The sequence below is a fragment of the Sceloporus undulatus genome, chromosome 3, assembly GCF_019175285.1.
Source record: "Sceloporus undulatus isolate JIND9_A2432 ecotype Alabama chromosome 3, SceUnd_v1.1, whole genome shotgun sequence".
Lineage (NCBI taxonomy): Eukaryota > Metazoa > Chordata > Lepidosauria > Squamata > Phrynosomatidae > Sceloporus > Sceloporus undulatus.
Genome location: NC_056524.1, coordinates 272,764,748 through 272,784,379, shown reverse-complemented (window position 1 = coordinate 272,784,379; position 19,632 = coordinate 272,764,748). Strand labels below are relative to the sequence as shown.

The window sequence follows — 19,632 nt, the reverse complement described above, 5'->3', positions numbered from 1 at the left end:
TGAAACCGGCGCAAACATAGTGGGAACCACTGTGTTTTCTGAACCGGTTTCAGGATTCGGTTCAGGAACCGAATCTACAGGTAAGTGGGAATGGTGGGAATATTGATTAGTGCTTGAAGAATTTGCCTCCCATCCCTCCTCCTTAGGTTCTTAGCAGAGATTCCACCTGAACATTAGGAAGAAATTCCTGATGGTAGGAGCTATTTGACATTGGAACATGCTGTGTTCTGAATGTGGATTTTTAAATCAGTGCTGGATGGGCACCTTTTGGAAGTGCATAATTGTATCTGCATGGCAGAATGGGGTTGGACTGGGCAGCCCTTGTGGTTTCTTCCAACTCTAGGATTCTGTGATTCTATTTAGTAATAAAGCTGTGCACACACAACTCCATAAAAAACTGCAGAACTGTAGAGTACCACTTGCTCACTAAGGCTCCCTCTCAAGTTGCTTTGCAAAATAGTCTGATTGTTATCTGAGTACCTTTTGTCTATGCCTGTTTGGAAGGCGCATTGATGCTTGAGTTAACTGGGACCTAGAGTCTGAAGGCAATATTTTGGTGTGTGCTCCACCTTCCACCAACCTGATGTGCTGAACATCAACTCCAGTCAGCCCCAGCTATCTTGACCATTCATCAGGAATCCTGGGAGTTGTAGTTTTAGAACATTTGGAGGATAGCAGAATAGAGGAGACTGGAATAGACAGCCGGGCACTTGATGAATCATTAGTTTTATCTTGTAAAAAACATTTCCCATCTTGAGCCTCATGGAGTCATGAGGTTGATTCATGGAGTCTTTTGAGAACCTGATTAAAAACTATGGACCTCTTCCCCAGAAAAATACACTTTACCACAATTTTTCAAAGTAACAGGAAAGAAATGGAAAGAAAAGAAAGAGTGTGTCCCCAGCTCATTGACCCTCTGAAGCCACAGGTTAAGAACTGCTGGGCTAGAAAGAAAGAATGCAGTTGTTCAAGGCAACCCAGAGGGTTGGAGGACCAGCCGTGATTTGAACTCATGTTTTGGATATCCTAGGTGCTGCACTTGGTCCTGTGTACCATGCTAGCCCTCTGACTGGCGTGTATGTGTGTGTGTGTTGTGAATCTTCAAGTCATTTCCAATTTACGGTGATCCTAAGACCATGTCATGGGATTTTCTTGGCAAGATTTGTTCAGTGGAGGTTTGTCATTGGCTTCCCCTGAGGCTGAGAGAATATGACTGACACAAAGTGGGTTTACATGGCCGAGCTGGGATTCAAACCATGGCCTCCAGAATCATAGTAGAAGAGTAGCAATTAAATATTGCTTGAGATCTGGATTTGTCACTTGCAATGTCATGATCTTTGCGGGGGGGGGGGGGATGTAGATACATTTATTAGTAAAATTAAGGTGGGTCCTGTCTGTCTGTCTGTCTGTCTCTCTCTCTCTATCTATCTATCTATCTATCTATCTTGTTGTGTGCCTTCAAGTTGTTTCTAATTTATGGTGACCCTATCATGGGGTTTTCTTGGCAAGTTTCTTCAGAGAGGGTCTGCCATTGCCATCCTCTGAGGCTGAGAGCATGTGACTTGCCCAGGGTCACCCAGTAGGTTTCATGGCCGAACCGGGAATTGAACTCCGGTCTCCTGAGTTGTAGTCCAACACTCAAACCACTAGACCATGCTGGCGCTCTCTGACTGATGTATTGAGACTTCCCCCCCTTTGCTCTGATCCAATCCCTTCTTTGCTCTAAGGGTTAGATGCCATTTGTTGATCTTCAGGGAGGTAGGGCACAGGTGGGTTGAAAGGCATGTGCACACACACAAAACACACACAGTTACTCTTTCTGCTGGCAAGAGTGTTCTTCACAGCCTTGGGAAAAGAAAAAATCCCTGTCTGAGCCAGCACCGTATTCAGTGTGGCTCAAACTGCTTTGACCTGGTCTTGCAGACAATTCCAGGATGTCTTCAAGGCAGGCGACCCAGGTCAGGAATACAGTGAGAAGCCTCAAATCAGAACTGACATGCCAGAACACTTGGCACAGAAGTGGCTAAAGAGCCAGCAGTCATTTCCAGAAATATGTATCCAGCCCAGGTAATTCTGCTGGTGTTTGCCCTTTTCCTGATCCCTGGTGTGCATCTATAACCAGCCTGTGGAGTCTCTCAAATTCAACATTGCCTTGCAAAGGAAATGAACCTATTCCTTAATCTGAAGATCTGAGAGTAATTGCTCATGATCATTTCATCTATAAATATAAAACCTTCCAAGGAACATCCCACAAATCACTTGCCATTGGGTGGTTAGGGCAGATGGGAGCCCAAAGAATGAGAAACACAGTTGCTCGATTCTGGTCTACAAAAAGGGTGGCAACTCTCTCAGTGCAGATTAGACTCTCAGGGTAATCTGCACTGCAGAAATAATGCATTTGACATCACTTTAACTGCCATGGCTAAATGCTGTGCAATTCTGGGATTTGTAGTTTTGTCAGATATTTAGCCTTCTCTGTCAAAGAGCACTGGTGCCATACCAAACTACCAGTTCCAGGATTGCATAGCATGGAGCCACAGCAGTTAAAGTGGTGTGAAACTGCATTATTTCTGCAGTGCAGATTAGACCTCAGGGCCAGATGTAGCTGTCTTGAGACACCAGCCCACCCTTTGAGCTTTGGGCTTCCCTCTTGATACCATCCGTCAGTGGTTTCACAGCTTTTGTGTAAAGTGATGAGGATACTGTGGATGGCCAGAAGACAAACAACTGGGTCCAAGAACAGATCAAGTGTGAAATCTCGCTGGAAGCCAAGATGACTAAATTGTGGCTGTCATACTTTGGCTACATGCAAGAAGGCATTATAAAAAACAATAATGTTAGGAAAAGTGAAGGAAAACAGAAAGAGAGGAAGACCACATGCTCAATTAAGGAGGTCACAAGTATGAATCTGCTTGAACATTGAAGAGTCAACAGTGCGATGCGGCAGCTGAAAAGGCCAATGCAATTTTAGGCTGCATCAACAGAAGTATAGTGTCAAGATCAAGGGACGTAATAGTGCCATTCTATTCTGCTTTGGTCAGGCCCCACCTGGAATATTGTGTCCAGTTCTGGGCGCCACAATTCAAAAAGGACATTGAGAAACTGGAGCGTGTCCAAAGGAGGATGACTAAAATGGTGAAGGGTCTGGAAACCATGCGATATGAGGAACGGAGCTGGGGGTGTTTAGCTTGGAGAAGAGAAAGTTAAGAGGTGATATGATAGCCCTGTTTAAATATTTGAAGGGATGTCATATTGAGGAGGGAGCAAGCTTGTTTCTGTTGCTCCAGAGAATAGGACCCGGAGCAATGGATGCAAGCTGCAGGAAAAGAGATTCCACCTCAACATTGGGAAGAACTGCCTGAGAGTAAGGGCTGTTTGACAGTGGGACACACTCCTTCTTTGGAGAGTGGTGGAGTCTCCTTCCTTGGAGGTCTTTAAACAGAGGCTGGATGGCCATCTGTCAGGGATGCTTTGATTGAGAGTTCCTGCATGGCGGTGGGGGGTTGGACTTGATGGACCTTGTGGTCTCTTCCAACTCTATGATTCTATGATTCTAGTGGAGGATAGGGAGTCTTGGAGATGTCTCATCCACAGGGTTGCCATGACTTGAGATTGACTCTGGGCGGTTAACACCAAGAACAAATCACTTTCCTTAATCTAGATCACCTCTCCTCTTCACCTTCTCTCCTCCAGGCTAAGTAGACCCAGCTCCCTAAGTCACTCGTCATAGAGAATGATGTGCCCCTCACAGAGCATGATGTGCTCTGGGACCTGTGCACACTTCTAACCCCCCCCCCCCCCCCGCCCCATTATATCGTGCTTGTGCTTTGGGTGGCTGATAGTAACCCTTGGATGCAGTAATACCCAGGCGTGGAGTTGTGGAGGGTGTTGAGCAAGATGAGCAACTGGGTATATGCCTGCCTGCCCACCCGCTGCCTTGTTCTCCGAGAACAGGGCTTGTTAATTTCCAGCTCTGCAAAGTGCTGTCATAAATCGCAGCCCAGCTGGGGCAGCCGGCAAGAATTGGTTAGAATTATAGCTGTCATGTTCTAATACCTTAATGCACAGCCATTGCTCATAATGACAGGGGACAGGGCAGCTTGCAAGCCCAGTGCCTGACATGCGGGGGTCCCTCACTCCCCCCCGCCAGTCATCCCTCCTCCGCTCGGAAACACTGAATAGGCCCCTTTGCTGTCTCAGACACCCACCCTCCCTTTTCTCCCTCCCCCCTTTTTCTTCTGTCTCTGAACATCAAAGCCACACAGAGCTGATTGGAAAGACATATAAATGAGAATGAACAAGAGGTCTTGTCCTGTTGCTTTTCAGGCTCTGCCCTGCCCTGCTTATTACCCATGGAGGGGGCGGGGGTTCGGGGTCAGCTCCTGGGGGGAGATTTGGTTGTGAGGAAGGGTCTTAGTTGCTTTGATGGATTAGAAAAAAGACAAGGACTAGAAGGACTGCTTATCAAATTTGCAGATGACACCAAATTAGGAGGAGTAGGAGAGGATCATAATTCAAAATGACCTGAATAGATTAAAAAGCTGGGCCAAAGCTAACAAAATGAATTTCAACAGGGAGACATGGAAGATACTACAATTAGGGCAAAAAAATGAAATGCATAGATATAGGATGGGGACACTTGGGTGAATGAGACTACATGTGAAAGGGATCTGTGAGTCCATGTAGACCTCAAACTGAACATGAGTCAACAGTGTGATGCAGCAGCTACAGAGTCCAATGTGATTCTAGGCTGCATCAATAGAAGTATAGTGTCTAGATCAAAGGAAGTAATAGTGCCACTCTATTCTGCTTTAGTCAGGCCCTACCTGAAATATCATGTCCAGTTCTGGGCACCACAATTTAAAAAGGATGTTGAAAAGCTGGAATGTGTCCAGAGGAGGGTGACCAAAACAGCGAAGGATCTGGAAACCATAAAGCCCTATGAGGACCGACTGAGGATGCTGGATATATTATGCCTGGAAGGAAGTTATTTTATAGAGGCAGAAAGCTGGAAGGTACCTCAAAGGTTACTTAGTCCAAGCCCCTGCCACTGGGAAAAAAATACAGTCAGACCTCAACTTTTGTAGTGGTTAGGGCCACAGGACCCCCCTGAAAGTGGGAAAGCAGCAAACTTCTCTAGTCCTCCCAGACTGTATTTAAAACACACACAGAGAGAAAATACCTGCATTGATAGGGTGGCTGAGTTTGGTCACATGCATCCTCCTTCGCTCACTTGAATGGCTGGGACGGGGCAAAAAGAGAGAAGGGGGACACCTGCCCCATGCCCTTCCCCTGTATGTGCAAGTGAGGGAATACTCATTAACAATGGGTCTTTGGGGGTCAGCTTCTGGGGGAGGGATTTGGTCACAGAGAGGGTCTTCGATGCTGTGATCAATTAGAAAAAGGCACCACCAGCCTGGCTGAGGCAGCCACTTTGGAAATAAAGTAGCTTCTGGTCAGACCAGTTGAGGGAAAGTTACTTCATGGAATCACAGAGTTGCAATGAACCTCAGAGGTCACTTAGTTCAACCCTCCACCTCCAGAGGAAAAAATGCTATCGGTTCTCAACTTTTGTGGGTCACGCAGTGTTTCCCAAACTTTGGTCTTTCAGGTGTTTTTGGACTTCAACTCCCTGAAGGTCCAGCCACTTTGACCAACTGTCAGGAATTCTGGGAGCTGAAGTCAAATACAACTGGAGGACCAAAATTTGGGAATCACTGGATCAGGGGCTCAGGAATTGTAGCTCTAGTGCCATGACAGTCCGCAGAAGTCCATAGCATTGAGCCCCGGCAGTTAAAGTGGTGTCAACCAAGCTTACGTCTGCAGCGCGGATGCAGCCATAGTTCTGGGGACCTCTAGTTTAAACCCTACCCGGGTTGTTTTCATTTTGTCTTCCCTACAACAGACAGAGGCATGGGCTGCTCAGAAAGGGATCTTGAGATGAAGTATGCGCAGTGCATGGAGTGCTGCTCTGAAGTGCTGCTGCATAAATAACATTAATATTAACCTAATAAGATATTTTATGATTGTAATTTAAAAGCCACCCCAAGCAGCACCATATAAAAGAATGGAAAAGACCAGGTAAGTCTCCAGGTGGAGGTGATGGTGGTGGTGATTTTATAGATGTATATCCTGTCTTTCCCCCCCACAATACTGGGCTTGTTGTGTGCCTTCAAGTTGTTTCCAACTTACGACGTCCTTAAGGCGAACCTATGATGGGGTTTTCTTGACAAGATTTCTTCAGAGTAGGCTTGCCAATGCCATCCTCTGAGGCTGAGAGAGTGTGCCTTCTTGCCCAAGGTCACCCAGTGGGCTTTCATGGCCAAGATGGGAGTCAAACCAGTGCTGTCCCCACCCCTGGTGTCACCCTTGATTTAAAACCAAATGACTTTAAAAAGACACTGCAGGTTTTTCAAATACACACACGGCTTTTATTACTGTTTTTCTATCCTTCTTATTGGAATAACCAACAATCACTGTTTGAATTCAGACATTTTGACTTCAACAGTTTATTAGCAGTTATTCATTGTCAGACCAGTTTACCCTTTCAGTTGTTTCCTTTCAAACATTTTATTTAATAGTTCAAGAAGTGCCATCCAGCAACAAACCCTTCAATTAACATAAGTTCAGCCAAAACAACTTGCTTTAAAAGAGCACTTTTTAAAAGAACAATCATTATTTAAGCTAGCGGCCATGACATTTTTGCTACTTAATTTTCAGATTTAGTCCTACATTCTGATTTAGTCCTACTATATACGACTATATAGCAGCAGTAGTAATTTTTGTTGTTGTTGTTGTTGTTGTGTACCTTCAAGTCACTTCTTACTTATAGTGACCCTAAGGCACACCAATCATGGGGTTTTTTTTGGCCAGGTTTCTTGAGAGGGAGTTTGCCATTGCCATCCTCTGAGGCTGAGAGAGTGTGACTTGCCCAAGGTCATCCACTGGGTTCCCATGGCCGAGCTGGGATTTGAACCCATTTCTCCAGAGTCCTAGTCCAGCACTCAAAACAGTACACTACATTGGTGGTCTTCTACACACACACACTCACACACACACACACACACACACACACAAAACCCCCACATATATGCAGTCAACCCTCTGTTTTTGCAGGGGATCTGTTCCGGACCCCCTCGCAAAAACGGAGACTCGCATGTATTCAAAACCCATAGGCTTGAATGGGGCACACCCCCCTAAGCGCATGAGGGCGCATGCTCCATTAGGGTAAATGGAAGTCGCCCCCCCGTGTATAAGCAAGAACACAGATCTCAAGTCCGTGAGAAAAGAGGGGCGGCTGTATGTCTGTGAACTGCCAATTTGTCAATATAATTCCCAAAGTTTTACTGAAAGATGTAAATCGTATCAAAGTCTAATAGCTTTGGATTGTTAATGTTAGACAACATTAAAACACGATTGATGAAGCTTTCTGACACATAAAATAATGCTTCACAGCATTGCTATTAGCAGGATTCAACTTTTTCATTGAACTGTTAAGGCAAAACACCTATTTAAATCAGAAAAACTCAGATTTCGGGGTTGTTGGTTTTTTTTGTTCCCCAACTCTGTTCTAAGGAGCTCAAAAAGTCCATATTCATGTGATTTGAGTGTCGGATTATGACTCTGGGGACCAGGCTTTGAATCCTGCCTCAGCCACGGAAACCACTGCATGACCTTGGGCAATAAATAATAATAATAATAATAATAATAATAATAATAATAATAATAATAATATTTTTATTTTTATACCGCCCTTCCAAAGATCAGGGCGGTTAACAACATAATAAAAACAGTGCAACATACAAATTATACATTACAGATTAAAAACAGATACAGCAAAACAGAATAAAAGCCCCGTTAGCCAGTCCTCTTGCCATAAAAGAGGAAGGGAGGCCTACTGGACTTTAATCGGGGAATGCAGCCTGAAATAGAAGGGTTTTTAGATCCCTTCTAAATTGGGCGAGGGAGGTGGCCGAGCGGAGCTCTGTGGGCAGCGTGTTCCAAAGGGCCGGGGCGGCGATGGAAAATGTCTTCCTCGTAGTGGAGGTAAGCCTAGCCCCTGGCACCCTAAGTAGTTGCTGCCCAGATGTTCTGAGGGTGCGGGACGGAATGTACGGGGAGAGGCGGTCCTTCAGGTATCCTGGGCCCAAGCCATTTAGGGCTTTATAGGTCATCACCAACACCTTATATTGTGCCCGGAAGCGAATAGGCAGCCAATGCAGATTTTTTTAGCACCGGTGTAATATGGCTGGCCCTGGAAGTACCAGTGACCAGCCTGGCTGCCATATTCTGTACCAATTGTAGCTTCCGGGTTTGGTATAAGGGTTGCCCCATGTAGAGTGCGTTGCAGAAATCCAATCTCGAGGTTACCAGAGCGTGTACTACCGTTTCAAGGTCCCTCTGGGCCAGGTATGGGCGCAGCTGACGAATAAGCCGAAGCTGATAACAGGTGTTCTTGACCGTCGCATTCACCTGAGCAGTCAGGTGAAGCGACGAGTCAAGAAGCACCCCCAGACTGCGCACAGAGTCCTTCACAGGAAGTGTGACCCCGTTCAGGACAGGTGGAACTACCGCCTTTCCTGGACCAGGGGAACCTATCACAAGTACCTCCGTTTTCTCTGGATTCAGCTTGAGTCGGTTTTCCCTCATCCAGCCCATTACTGACTCCAGACAGGCCATGAGAGGAGAGACGCCATCCTCAGTCACTGCATCAGTCGGAGACATAGAGAAGATTATTTGGGTGTCATCAGCGTACTGATAACCCCGCGCCCCATGCCTCCGGATGATCTCTCCCAGCGGTTTCATGTAAATGTTAAATAGCATGGGAGACAGAATGGCTCCTTGAGGGACCCCAGTCACACTCTCTCAGCCTTCGAGGATGCCAGTAGCAACCCTCTCTGACTTGCCAAGTTAACCCTGTGATAAGGTCACCACAAGTTGGAAACAACTTGAAGACACACAACAACAACATTGCTGCAAAGTGCTGTGGACGATGCATGTGGGGGAATGTCCTGCAAGCTGCCCCCCCCCCCCCGGCAGCAAGGAAGGGAGGCAAGTGCTAGACTTATTAAGAAGATGATCAGTTTGGGGATAATTAGCTATTAATTGCCAAAGGAGCCTGGCATTGATAGCCTGTGCTGATTTATCTCCCACCTGCTCACTGCCTCTTGTTAAAATCCAATTAAGGCATGGCCATTTGTAAAGTTTAATGTGTTTGCAAAAGTCCCGTCTCCCTCGCCTTTTTATTTCCTTTATTGAATTTGGGCCAGTTGGCGTTTCCCACCAGCCGGGAGCTTCATTGCCTGCCGTCTCATAAAAACCAAGCAAGCAACTCCAAACTGATCAATAGCTCAGTTTCAGCATAGATCCTGCATTAAGACGTTAAGCAGCTGCCATCACCATTGGGCTGAGACTGATAGGCTGCCAGCCAGAGCTTGGAATAGTTACTTATGAGTGGATTCCAATTCCCAGTATCCCCCAGCCAAACTTGTCCAGGGATTCTGGGAGCTAGGGTCCAAAACAGGAACTATTCCAAGAGCTGTTGCTGGCTACCTAGCTTCCTGAAAGGCCAGGAATCAAAACCATGGTTCATCAAATGAGGAAGGGGGGATATCCTGAAGATCTTGCAAAATGCCCATGGTCACGCCTGCCCAGGTCCTGTGGCTCCAAATGTCATGTAACTGGCAAGAGGCCACCAGTGGCCATGAACCTCAAAATGACAGGAGTTTGAACCCTCCAAGATAACAAATTAGGGGGTGTAACTAATACTCCAGAGGAGAGGATCAAAATTCAAAATTATTATTATTATTAAACTTTATTTCTAAAGCACTGTAATTATACACAGCGCTGTACAAAGTCGGTAAACTTAAAGAGTATATAAAAGCCTGCCCAAGGCGTACATTCTAAGATAATAACAATTAAAAGAGGAATAGATAAAATTACCATATAGAAAAGAAAAAACAAATTAAAAACATCAAATATCAAACAAATCACATCACATCAAATATTATCAGACAGCCAGATGACAATTACAAGTTCCCTGAGAACGCTTCCCTAAACAATATGGTTTTCAGCTCAGCCTTAAAGCTGGTTAGGGAAGTGATGAGCCGTGCATGCAGAGGAAGAAGGTTCCAGGAATGAGGGGCAGCAAGAGAGAAGGGACGGATCCGGGACGGGGCAGAGGAGATCCTGGGTTGAGAGAGGAGACTTTGGCTACCAGAGCGGAGAGTGCGAGTAGGGATGTAGGGAGAGAGAAGATTGGTTAAATAAAGAGGGGCCAGCCCATGCAGGGCTTTAAAGGTGAGTAGCAAGAGTTTGTACCTGATGCGGAAAGAAAGAGGGAGCCAGTGAAGGGAAGACAACAGAGGGGAGACATGATCATAACGGCGAGCGAGTGAAATAATGCATACAGCTGAATTCTGAACAGAAATTAATGGGTGGAGGTGAGAGAGGGGAAGCCCTGCCAGGAGGAGGTTACAGTAGTCTAGTCCTGAGACCACTAGGGCATGGACCAGTGTTTTTGCGGTAGAAGCTGAGAGATATGGACAGATTTTGGCAATATTATAGAGAAAAAATCTACAGACTTTGCCTGTAGTCTGGATCTGTGGGATAAATGACAAAGAGGAGTCAAAGATGAAACCGAGACTACGGGCTTCCTGGACCGGCTGGATAGAGATGTTATTGACGGAGATAGAAAAGGAATAGTGAAGGGTGGGCTTAGGAGGGAAAACAAGAAGCTCGGTCTTGGACATATTGAGCTTCAGACGCTGATGGTGCATCCAGTGGGAGACAGCTGTTAAACAGGATGACACTTGCTGCTCTAGCTCTGGTGAAAGATTAGGGGTGGAAAGGTACAGCTGGGTATCATCGGCATAAAGATGGTAGGAGAAACCAAAAGAACTGATAAGTTTGCCAAGGGAGAGTGTGTATAGAGAGAACAGAAGGGGACTCAAAACAGAGCCATGAGGAACTCCAACAGATAAGGGGACAGAAGATGAGGTCTGACCACCCGAGACCACTGAAAAAGATCTATCTGACAAGTAAGATGTGAACCAATCGAGAGCAAGGCCCGAGAAACCAAGGTCAGAGTACATCTATTAGGAGACAGTGGTCCACGGTGTCGAAGGCCGCAGACAGATCGAGTAGGACAAGGTTAGAATAAAGGCCATTCGCCTTGGCCCGCAAAAGATCATTTGAGATCTTAGTAAGGGCCGTCTCTGTGGAGTGCCGTGGGCGAAAACCAGACTAGAAGGGATCCAGAATGGAGTTGGTTTCAAGAAACTCAAGACAGCGTGAATAGACAACTCGTTCCAACACCTTAGAGAGAAAAGGAAGAAGAGAGATTGGACCATAGCTAGCCAAGGAAGAGGGGTCGAGAGAGGGTTTTTTCAGGATAGGGGAAACTAAGGCATGTTTGAAGACTGAGGGGAAGGAACCCGAAGAGAGAGAGAGATTAAAGATATAGAGGAGGGAGGGTAACAAAGAGGGGGCTATAGAAATTAGAAGACGAGAAGGAAGTGGGTCAAGAGAACAGGTGGTGGGTTTGGATGAGTTCAGCAGCGAAGAGAGTTCTTCCAAAGAAACAGGAGGACCTGAATAGATTAGAAAGCTGGGCCAAAACTAACCAAATGAATTTCAACAGGGAGAAATGTAAGGTATTGCGCTTAGGGCAGAAAAATGAAATGCACCGATATAGGATGGGGGACACCTGGCTGAATGAGATTTATATGTGTGAAAGGGATCCAGGAGTCCAAGTAGACCACAAGTTGAACATGAGTCAACAGTGTGATGCAGCAGATAAAAGGGCCAATGTGATTCTAGGCTGCATCAATAGAAGTATAGTGTCCAGAACAAGGAGTAGTACCACTCTAGTCTGCTCTGGTCAGGCCTCACCTGAAATACTGGGTCCAGTTCTGGGCACCACAATTCAAAAAGGATGTTGAGAAACAGGAGCAGGTACAGAGGAGGGCCACTCAAATGGTGAAGGGTCTGGAAACTATAAAGCCCTATGAAGAGAGACTTAGGGAGCTGGGTATATTTAGCCTGATGAAAAGAAGGTTAATGGGGGACATGATAGCCCTGTTTAAAAATTTGAAGGGATGTCATCTTGAAGAGGGAAGAGGTTTGTTTTTCACGGTTTCAGAGAATAGGACCCGGACAAAGACTAGGAGCCAGGCAGAGAAGTCTAGGAAAGTTTATGGTACATCTTCTTTCACACAGTTAGCCTCAAAGGTGTTTTTGTGGTGTGTTCTTTGAGGCCTGCCATCTGTGTTTAGGATGGGTTAGGAACCTTTGGCTATATAGAAATTTTGGGCCAAGATCCATGTTTGTGTTGGATCCCTGTGTGGAGTGTGTTCTTGTTTAATTTGGGTTTCTTATGTTGTTTGAGCCTCTGCAGGGTCTTATCTCTATCTGTGCTTTTGTAGTGTGTTCATTGAGGTCTGCCATCTGTGTTTAAGACAAGGGTCTCCAGGATGTTTTGGGCAAAGATACTACTCAGGATCCTAAGGCATAAATCTCAGATGTGAAGTTACACATTGATTGTGCTATGCCAGCTTTGTAGTGATTGTAGGGAGCTCTGGTGGCGCAGTGGTTAAATGGACTGCAAGCCATAAGGTTGTGAGTTCAATCCCAAGGGCTCCAAGGTCTACTCAGCCTTGCATTTTTCATTAGGTTGCTAAAATGAGTCCCCAACTTGTTGGGGGCAATTAGCTTACATATTGTAAACCAGCGTTAGTTCACTGATAAGCAGTATAGATATGTACTTGCTATTGCTGTTGTATTGCTCATAGTGCAACCCAGTGCACACCCAAATATGCAACTGAATGCAGAACCAAATGTGTATGCATACCCCGCCACAGTTGCATATTCAATGGCATTTCATGTGCAGTTCCACTTCTGCAGTCTTGACCAGAATGTGGATGTTTCTCGTTGTACTAAAATATCCATCTGCTTCTGTAGGAGAACTTAAGCTTACGTACGATACCAACAGGATTCCTGCAATGGACCTCAGCTCCCAGGATCTCCAACCAGCATGGCTAAGTGATAGGAGAGTATTCTGTCCAGACTTGGGAATAACACTTTGTGTACCAGATGAAATGTGTTCAAGGCCCATAAAAGCTGTTGTTGTTGTTCCTAATGGCTTTAATGAAGGAGAAAACAAAGGAAGAAGCTGAAAAGGATTGAAGCTGTGTTAAGAAATAGAGAGAGAGAGAAATGTCAAACTGATTTTTTTTAAAAAAAGAGAAGCATGAAACATAACTTTCTCTGATCTCATTGATATTAGCCCTTCTTTATGGCACCGAGTGGTTCGGGTGGAGAGAATCCGTATATAGTTTAATAATTGTCTGGATTTAGCTATTTCTTATATGCTGTTTCTAAGTTATTCATCAGATTCTCCTTTCTCCAAAGGATTGACTTGAACATAGCATAGCTGCTTTACAAGGAAAGAGAATAAGACAGAGAGAGAGAGGATTTAAAGAACAGTCAGAAAAAGTTTAAAGATGATAGGAAGCTAGTTTTTCTTTTGTAATTGAAGAAGATAAGTATATTTATCCAGAAAGTAATTTTGCCTTTCAAGTGAATAGTAGTGGAGTAATTTGTGGTTTGTCTATTTTATTTTATGTTCGTTTGCTTTATATATCTGTAAATATGTGTAATTATGTTATGTGTATATATTTGTATTAAATTGTGTGTGTGTGTGTGTGTGTGTGTGTGCGTGTTTTTTCATTCTGTTGTTTGTGTGAACTTCCAAGTAATTATGATTTATGGCAACCCTAAGGCAAACTTACATGGGGTTTTTCTTGGAAGGGTTTGTTCAGAGGAGGTTTGCCATAGCCTTCCCTGAAGCGTGAGAAGTGACTTGGCAAATGTCACCCAATGAGTTTCATAGGCGAGCGAGGAATCAAACCCTGGCCTCCGAGGTGTAGTTCAACACTCAAAACAAGACACTGTAAGCAGAATAAAACTGTTACCCTGAAAGTGTCACAGAGATGTAGCTAGGATTTGGGGAAAGGGGGAAGGGGGTCCAGACTAAGTGCCACTATTAGAATGGGGCTTATGTCAACGGCAAGGCAGCATTCACCATTCATTGTATCTAACAGAAGGGGGGGGGGTCTGGAACCCACCCGGACCTCCCCCTCCCCCTTAGCTATGTCCTGGTGTCACAAACTTTGACAATGGGGTGGAAACAGGGCAACCTCTTTGGAAGCAGAGCGATCACGGATTTCTTTCTAGGACTATGTCCTGCCTGTCCTAACCCTGGATTCCCGAGATTAAGAATAACCCACTTGTCCTCCACCCCCAAAGTGCAATCTTGTTTTTCTCCATGTTGTCATTCTTTCCCCAGGCTTACTCCTCCAGCGAGACACAGCTTCCTGAGGGACATCAACATCTGCCCCCTTCGCTCATTGGTGTCTATGCTCTACGCTCTCAGCTGCCATGAGCAACCTGATCGGACCTCCCGAATCCTACGCTTTGGCCAAGATGACCTCTTTGGTGAGTGACCTCTCCTCTCCTGGCTTTACAATAAGGGCTGAGGGATGCCCTGGGCAAGATTTTGCTTGAGGTGGGACACCAGATTTGCCAGGAGCCTGCGGGACAGTGTACTTGGGAGGGTGAGTTTCTATTGGCCCCTCTTTTTTAAAAATAATCTTTATTCAAAAAACACACAAACAAACAGACATAATACCAAGAAAAAAGAAACAAGACAAAGATATTTTTATTATCTAAAAACATTGGAATCATGGATCACTGTTAACCTTAACCTTACATACCATGCATAATGAACATAGAATCATAGAGTTGGAAGGAAACCCCAGGGCCATTCAGTCCAAGCCCATTCTGCCATGCAGGAATCTTCACAAAGCATCCCCATGACAGATGGCCATCCAGCCTCTGTTTAAAGACCCCAAAGAAGGGAGAGTCCACCAGATCTCCGAGGAAGGAGTGTGTTCCACTGTCGACACCCTTCCTTACCAAATTAACTGCTATCAACCAAAAAAGCTTCCACAATCTCAAGACAGAATCAAACCAGAGAAACAATCCTCCTCTAAACTCCAGTCTCCGTATCCATCTTCATCTTTCTTACATTCCCTATTTCCTTTCCCTTCAATTTACCTCCGCGTACTTCTTCTGCTACTTCATCCTTCTCTCATTACCATACCCATTACCTTTCGTTTTATTATTATATATTTTATTGGGTTTTTTTAACATTACAATAAGTAAAAAAACAACACATAATATCTAATAAAAGAGCTATACAGTACTAGTTGTCTAAAAGAAGTATGGTGGGTTCAGACGGGGCAAAAAGGGGTGTGTTCATGACATCATGAAGGTAGAGCCTTCAGACGGCCCTTACCTGAATGCCAGCCATGACACGGCGCCCGCACCCCCCAACGGGAAAGAAGCGGCATTAAAAGTGCTTGCTTTCCCCGCTTCTTTTCTATATAGTGCGCAGCGTGCGCATCGCCGTCTGTAAGCTGCTGCACCGGTACGCCAGAATGGCTACGCCGCTAAATAAGTTGCCCATTTAAAAGCTCCGTGTCTGCTGCGTCGCAAAGAGTCGGGGTCCTGGAACTTGCGCAGTTTGCAGTCAGGCTTAATTGCAGCATCAGCTGCCATGCAGGTGTGGAATCTGCAGCAACAGCTGCAGCGCATTTTAAGACTTCTAACCCTAACCCTAAACCTAACCCTAGAGCTGCATGTACTTTAAATAGTTACATATGGTACAAGGGAGGTGATGGGGATGGCAGAGGGACAGCGGTGGCAGCTGCGACAGCTGGTGCTGTGCATGCAGATTCAGCAAGAGCGTAGGGACCAAAGGAGAGGAGCATCCATGATGCTTGGTGACACTGGCAACGTGAAAGCGGTACAAGGATGCCAACACCAGCGTAATCACCATCTGGCAGGAGACCACCTTTGTTCTTGGCCAGGGTGGGGGGAAAAATTAAAGGGGCTTGGGTGCTTTAAATGGGCACAGATGCTTTCTGGCCGCCGGTGCTGAGCGCCGCAGCTGACGCATCCGCAAAAGAAAAAAAACAGCCCGAAAAGAAAAAAAAAGCCCCGTTTTGCCACCCGTGAGAAGCTGCCCTCTCTCTTTGCGGCGTCCTCCGAGGCGGCGGTATGGAAATGCGGGTCAGAAACGGCCCCGGTGAGGCGTCCTTCACTGCCCCCCATGTGGAAGCCCCATAACCTGAGCCACGCCCCCGGGGCGGGCGGTCTGGAGGCTCCGTATCAGCAGAATACACCCCAAGACATCTTCCCTGCCTGTCCTTATCCCGCCTATAAAGACTTCCTTAAAGTTTACACTTAAACAAAGAAGGAGTTTTTAGTTATATATAATCTATCTCACTTTAATTGTGATGATACAAATAGTAACACATTCAGTATGTAATTGACTCTGTTTCCAAATAGCTCTAGACTAACAAACCGTAGTGTGCTTTGTGTATCTCCCTTTGTTTTCCTGAGCCTATCTTACAAAATTCTTTGTTTCCTATGTTTAGATCTTTAGTGATTATACCCATATCTTTTCATTCATTCGTACCTTTCCTTTCCCCATCTATTCAACATTACATCCTCTTCACCTTCTACAATTTACCCTAACCTTCTGTAGCTTCCCACATCCCTACTTCTACCATTCATAAACTTGACTTCCTCTCTTGCCTTTATTGGTTGTTCTTAATAAGACATGACTTCCTAATATAATCCAAACTATGAACTCCTTCCCCATAACTCTTTTTTGAAGCCTGAATGAGCCTTGAGGTAAGACTCTGAGCCTTACTTAGAGACAAGAAAGCCGAGGTAGCTGTTCTCTCCATGCCTCGCCCATGCCATCATAGCACTTCCATTCTCTTCCCAAGGGAGATGGTCATAAAAGCGGCCTTTTGTCAAGTCCAAAAATCCATGACAAAACCACGCTTTTACCACCACCTCCCTCAGGAACAGAAGCACTACGACAGCATGCGGAAAGGCATAGAAAAAGCCTCGATTTGGCTTCTTTTCTCGTGTGATAAGGCTCTTAGCTGCTTATCTGGGCTGGGAGTGCAGTACAATAGTGGCGGAATCTCTTTCTTTGGAGTCTTTGAACAGAGGCTGGATGGCCATCTATTGTGGATGCTTCAATTGTGAGTTCCTGCATGGCAGGAGGTTGGATTGGATGGCCCTTGGGGTCTCTTCCAACTCTAGGATTCTATGATTCAATACTCCCAGCAGAAGGCAGAAGGCAGTTTGCCACTATGGCTACCCCTGGCAGCAAGAGGCCCACGGGTAAATACAGGTATGCCCAGTTAATGAAGTGGGTGTTTTCCTTTTAGCAGAGAAATTGATAGCCGAGGTAGACAAACAAGAAAAGAATTTTTAAATGATTAAAAAGAGGTCCCATGTTTCTGCAAATGTTGTATTCAACATTAATAACATGCATGTGTGAAAGAAACAGCCAGTCAGGTCAGCCTTGCATCAATTAAAAACAAAACATTTTAAGCGTCTAGCTGAAGCTTCTTCAAATGTACCCAGGGATGATTCCCCCTTTTCCCATTTCCTTTATGGTTTCCATTTTGCCAGCCAAACAACCCATTTTAACAGTTCTGGGGGTAATTGGTGACACAAGCTTTCTTTCCCCCCCCCCCCTTTTTCTCTGCTGTACCACTTATGTATCCTCAGTAAGGGATTCTGGGGAGCTGAATTTAACTTGCCTCTTGTAGGCATGGCCAAATGCTACAGTACCATTTGATAAAGCGAATCCCATTCTTTCCATCTCAAGGCTTATTGCATTGCTAACTGCGGACACACTGCTGCAAGCCAACACTGAAAGTCTATAGTCTTTGTGGGTTTTTCGGGCTCTGTCCATGTTCTGTAAGAGTTTATTCCTGACGTTTCGCCAGCATTTCTTCTGAAGATGCCAGGCACAGATGCTGGCGAAATGTCAGGAATAACTCTTCTAGACATGGCCACAGAGCCTGAAAAACCCACAAAAAACTATGGATGCCGGCCATGGAAAGCCTTTGACTTCACACTGAAAGTCTATGTTTCTCCAGTCTTCCCTTACCATCCGTCTAATGCGATGCTGCTAAAAAGCTTCCAGCTAAACAAAAGATAAGGAAGAAAGGTGTTGGCTGGCCATTTAGGTTATACTGAGAATATATTTAAAAATAGTCAATTTTAAATATTATACATTGTGAGTTATTTTAAACAACGTAATACTAAATGCCATTAAACAAACTTAATTTTTTCCGCATGAACGTACTTCGTGTGTAATGAATGTTTAGGAATAATGGAATTTACGCTAGATTATAAATAATAATAATAATAATAATAAATAATATAATTTATTTCTACCCCGCCTTTCCAAAAAAATGATCAAGGCGCTACAAAAGTTAAAAGCAGTTAACAAAGTAAAACAATTACAGTATAAAAGTTAAAACATTACTGCATAAAAGGGAAAAGGATCAAGAAAAAATACACATGTCAAGGGCAAAAACAATCAAATCACAATGGTCCGGGGTCAGAAGAGGAAAAGAGGGCAGAGGAAAAACAGTTAACTAAAGTGGGAAGGCCAGCCGGAATAGTTATGTTTTTTAAATTCTTTTTAAAAGAATCTAATGAGGCGGCGGAGCGGAGCTTCTACAGGGAGCTATTCCAGAAAATGGGGCAGCGATGGCAAAAGCCCTCTGTAGGTCCTCACAAGATGTGATCTAGGAACCTCTAACAAGTTAGTCCCGATGTTCAAGTGTGCGGGGCGGACTATATGGGGGAGAGGCGTCCTCCAAGTACCCTGGGCCCAAGCCATTTAGGGCTTTATAGTCAAACCACACCTTGTATTGAGCTCGGAAGCGAATAGGAAGCCAATGTAGGTCTTTTAAAATAGGTGTTATATGGTCCGACCTGGAAGTACCAGCACCAATCTAGCTGCCATATTCGTACTTTGCAGCTTCGAGTTTGGTACAAGGGTTGCCCCATGTAGAGCGCATGCAGAAATCCAATCGAGAGGTTACCAAAGCAGGTACAACAGTTCAAGGTCCCACGGTCCAGGTAGGGACGCAGCTGGCGTATCAGCCGAACCTTAACCAAGCCTCCTGACCGTCGCATCCACCTGAGAAGTCCATGGAGCGACGAGTCAAGGAGCACTCCCAAGCTGCGCACCGAGTCCTTTAAGGGGAGCGTTACCCACTTCAGGACCGGATGACAGATCTCACCACCCGGAACTGGGACATATCACACCAGTACTTCCGTTTTCCCTGGATTCACACTGAGTTTTTTCTCCCTCATCCAGCCCATTACCGACGCCAAGCAGGCATCTGGAGGAGAGATGCCATCCTTAGTTACTGCATCAGTCGGAGACACAGAGAAGACTATCTGGGTGTCATCAGCGTACTGATAACACTGCGCCCCATGTCTCCGGATGATCTCTCCCAGTGGTTTCATGTAAATGTTGAATAGCATAGGGGACAAAATCGCTCCCTGAGGGACACCAGATGTAAGGGCCCTCGTATTGAGCGACAGTCCCCCAGCTCCACCATCTGGAATCTGCCCGAGAGGTAGGAACGGAACCACTGCAAAGCAGTGCCCCCGGTACCCAACTCTCCCAGGCGTTCCAGAAGATACCATGGTCGATGGTATCGAAAGCCGCTGAGATGT

At 45.4% G+C, this 19,632-nt stretch overlaps 1 protein-coding gene across 1 annotated transcript in view; it reads left to right on the top strand.

Moving 5' to 3' along the window:
* LOC121927217 (solute carrier family 12 member 9-like) overlaps positions 1–19,632 on the top strand; it is a 142,251-nt gene that overhangs the window by 49,435 nt on the left and 73,184 nt on the right. Inside the window, 4 exon segments of the mRNA XM_042460878.1 lie at positions 1,510–1,523; positions 14,366–14,416; positions 14,418–14,455; positions 14,458–14,496. Of these exon segments, the coding sequence (XP_042316812.1) occupies positions 1,510–1,523; positions 14,366–14,416; positions 14,418–14,455; positions 14,458–14,496 (142 nt within the window).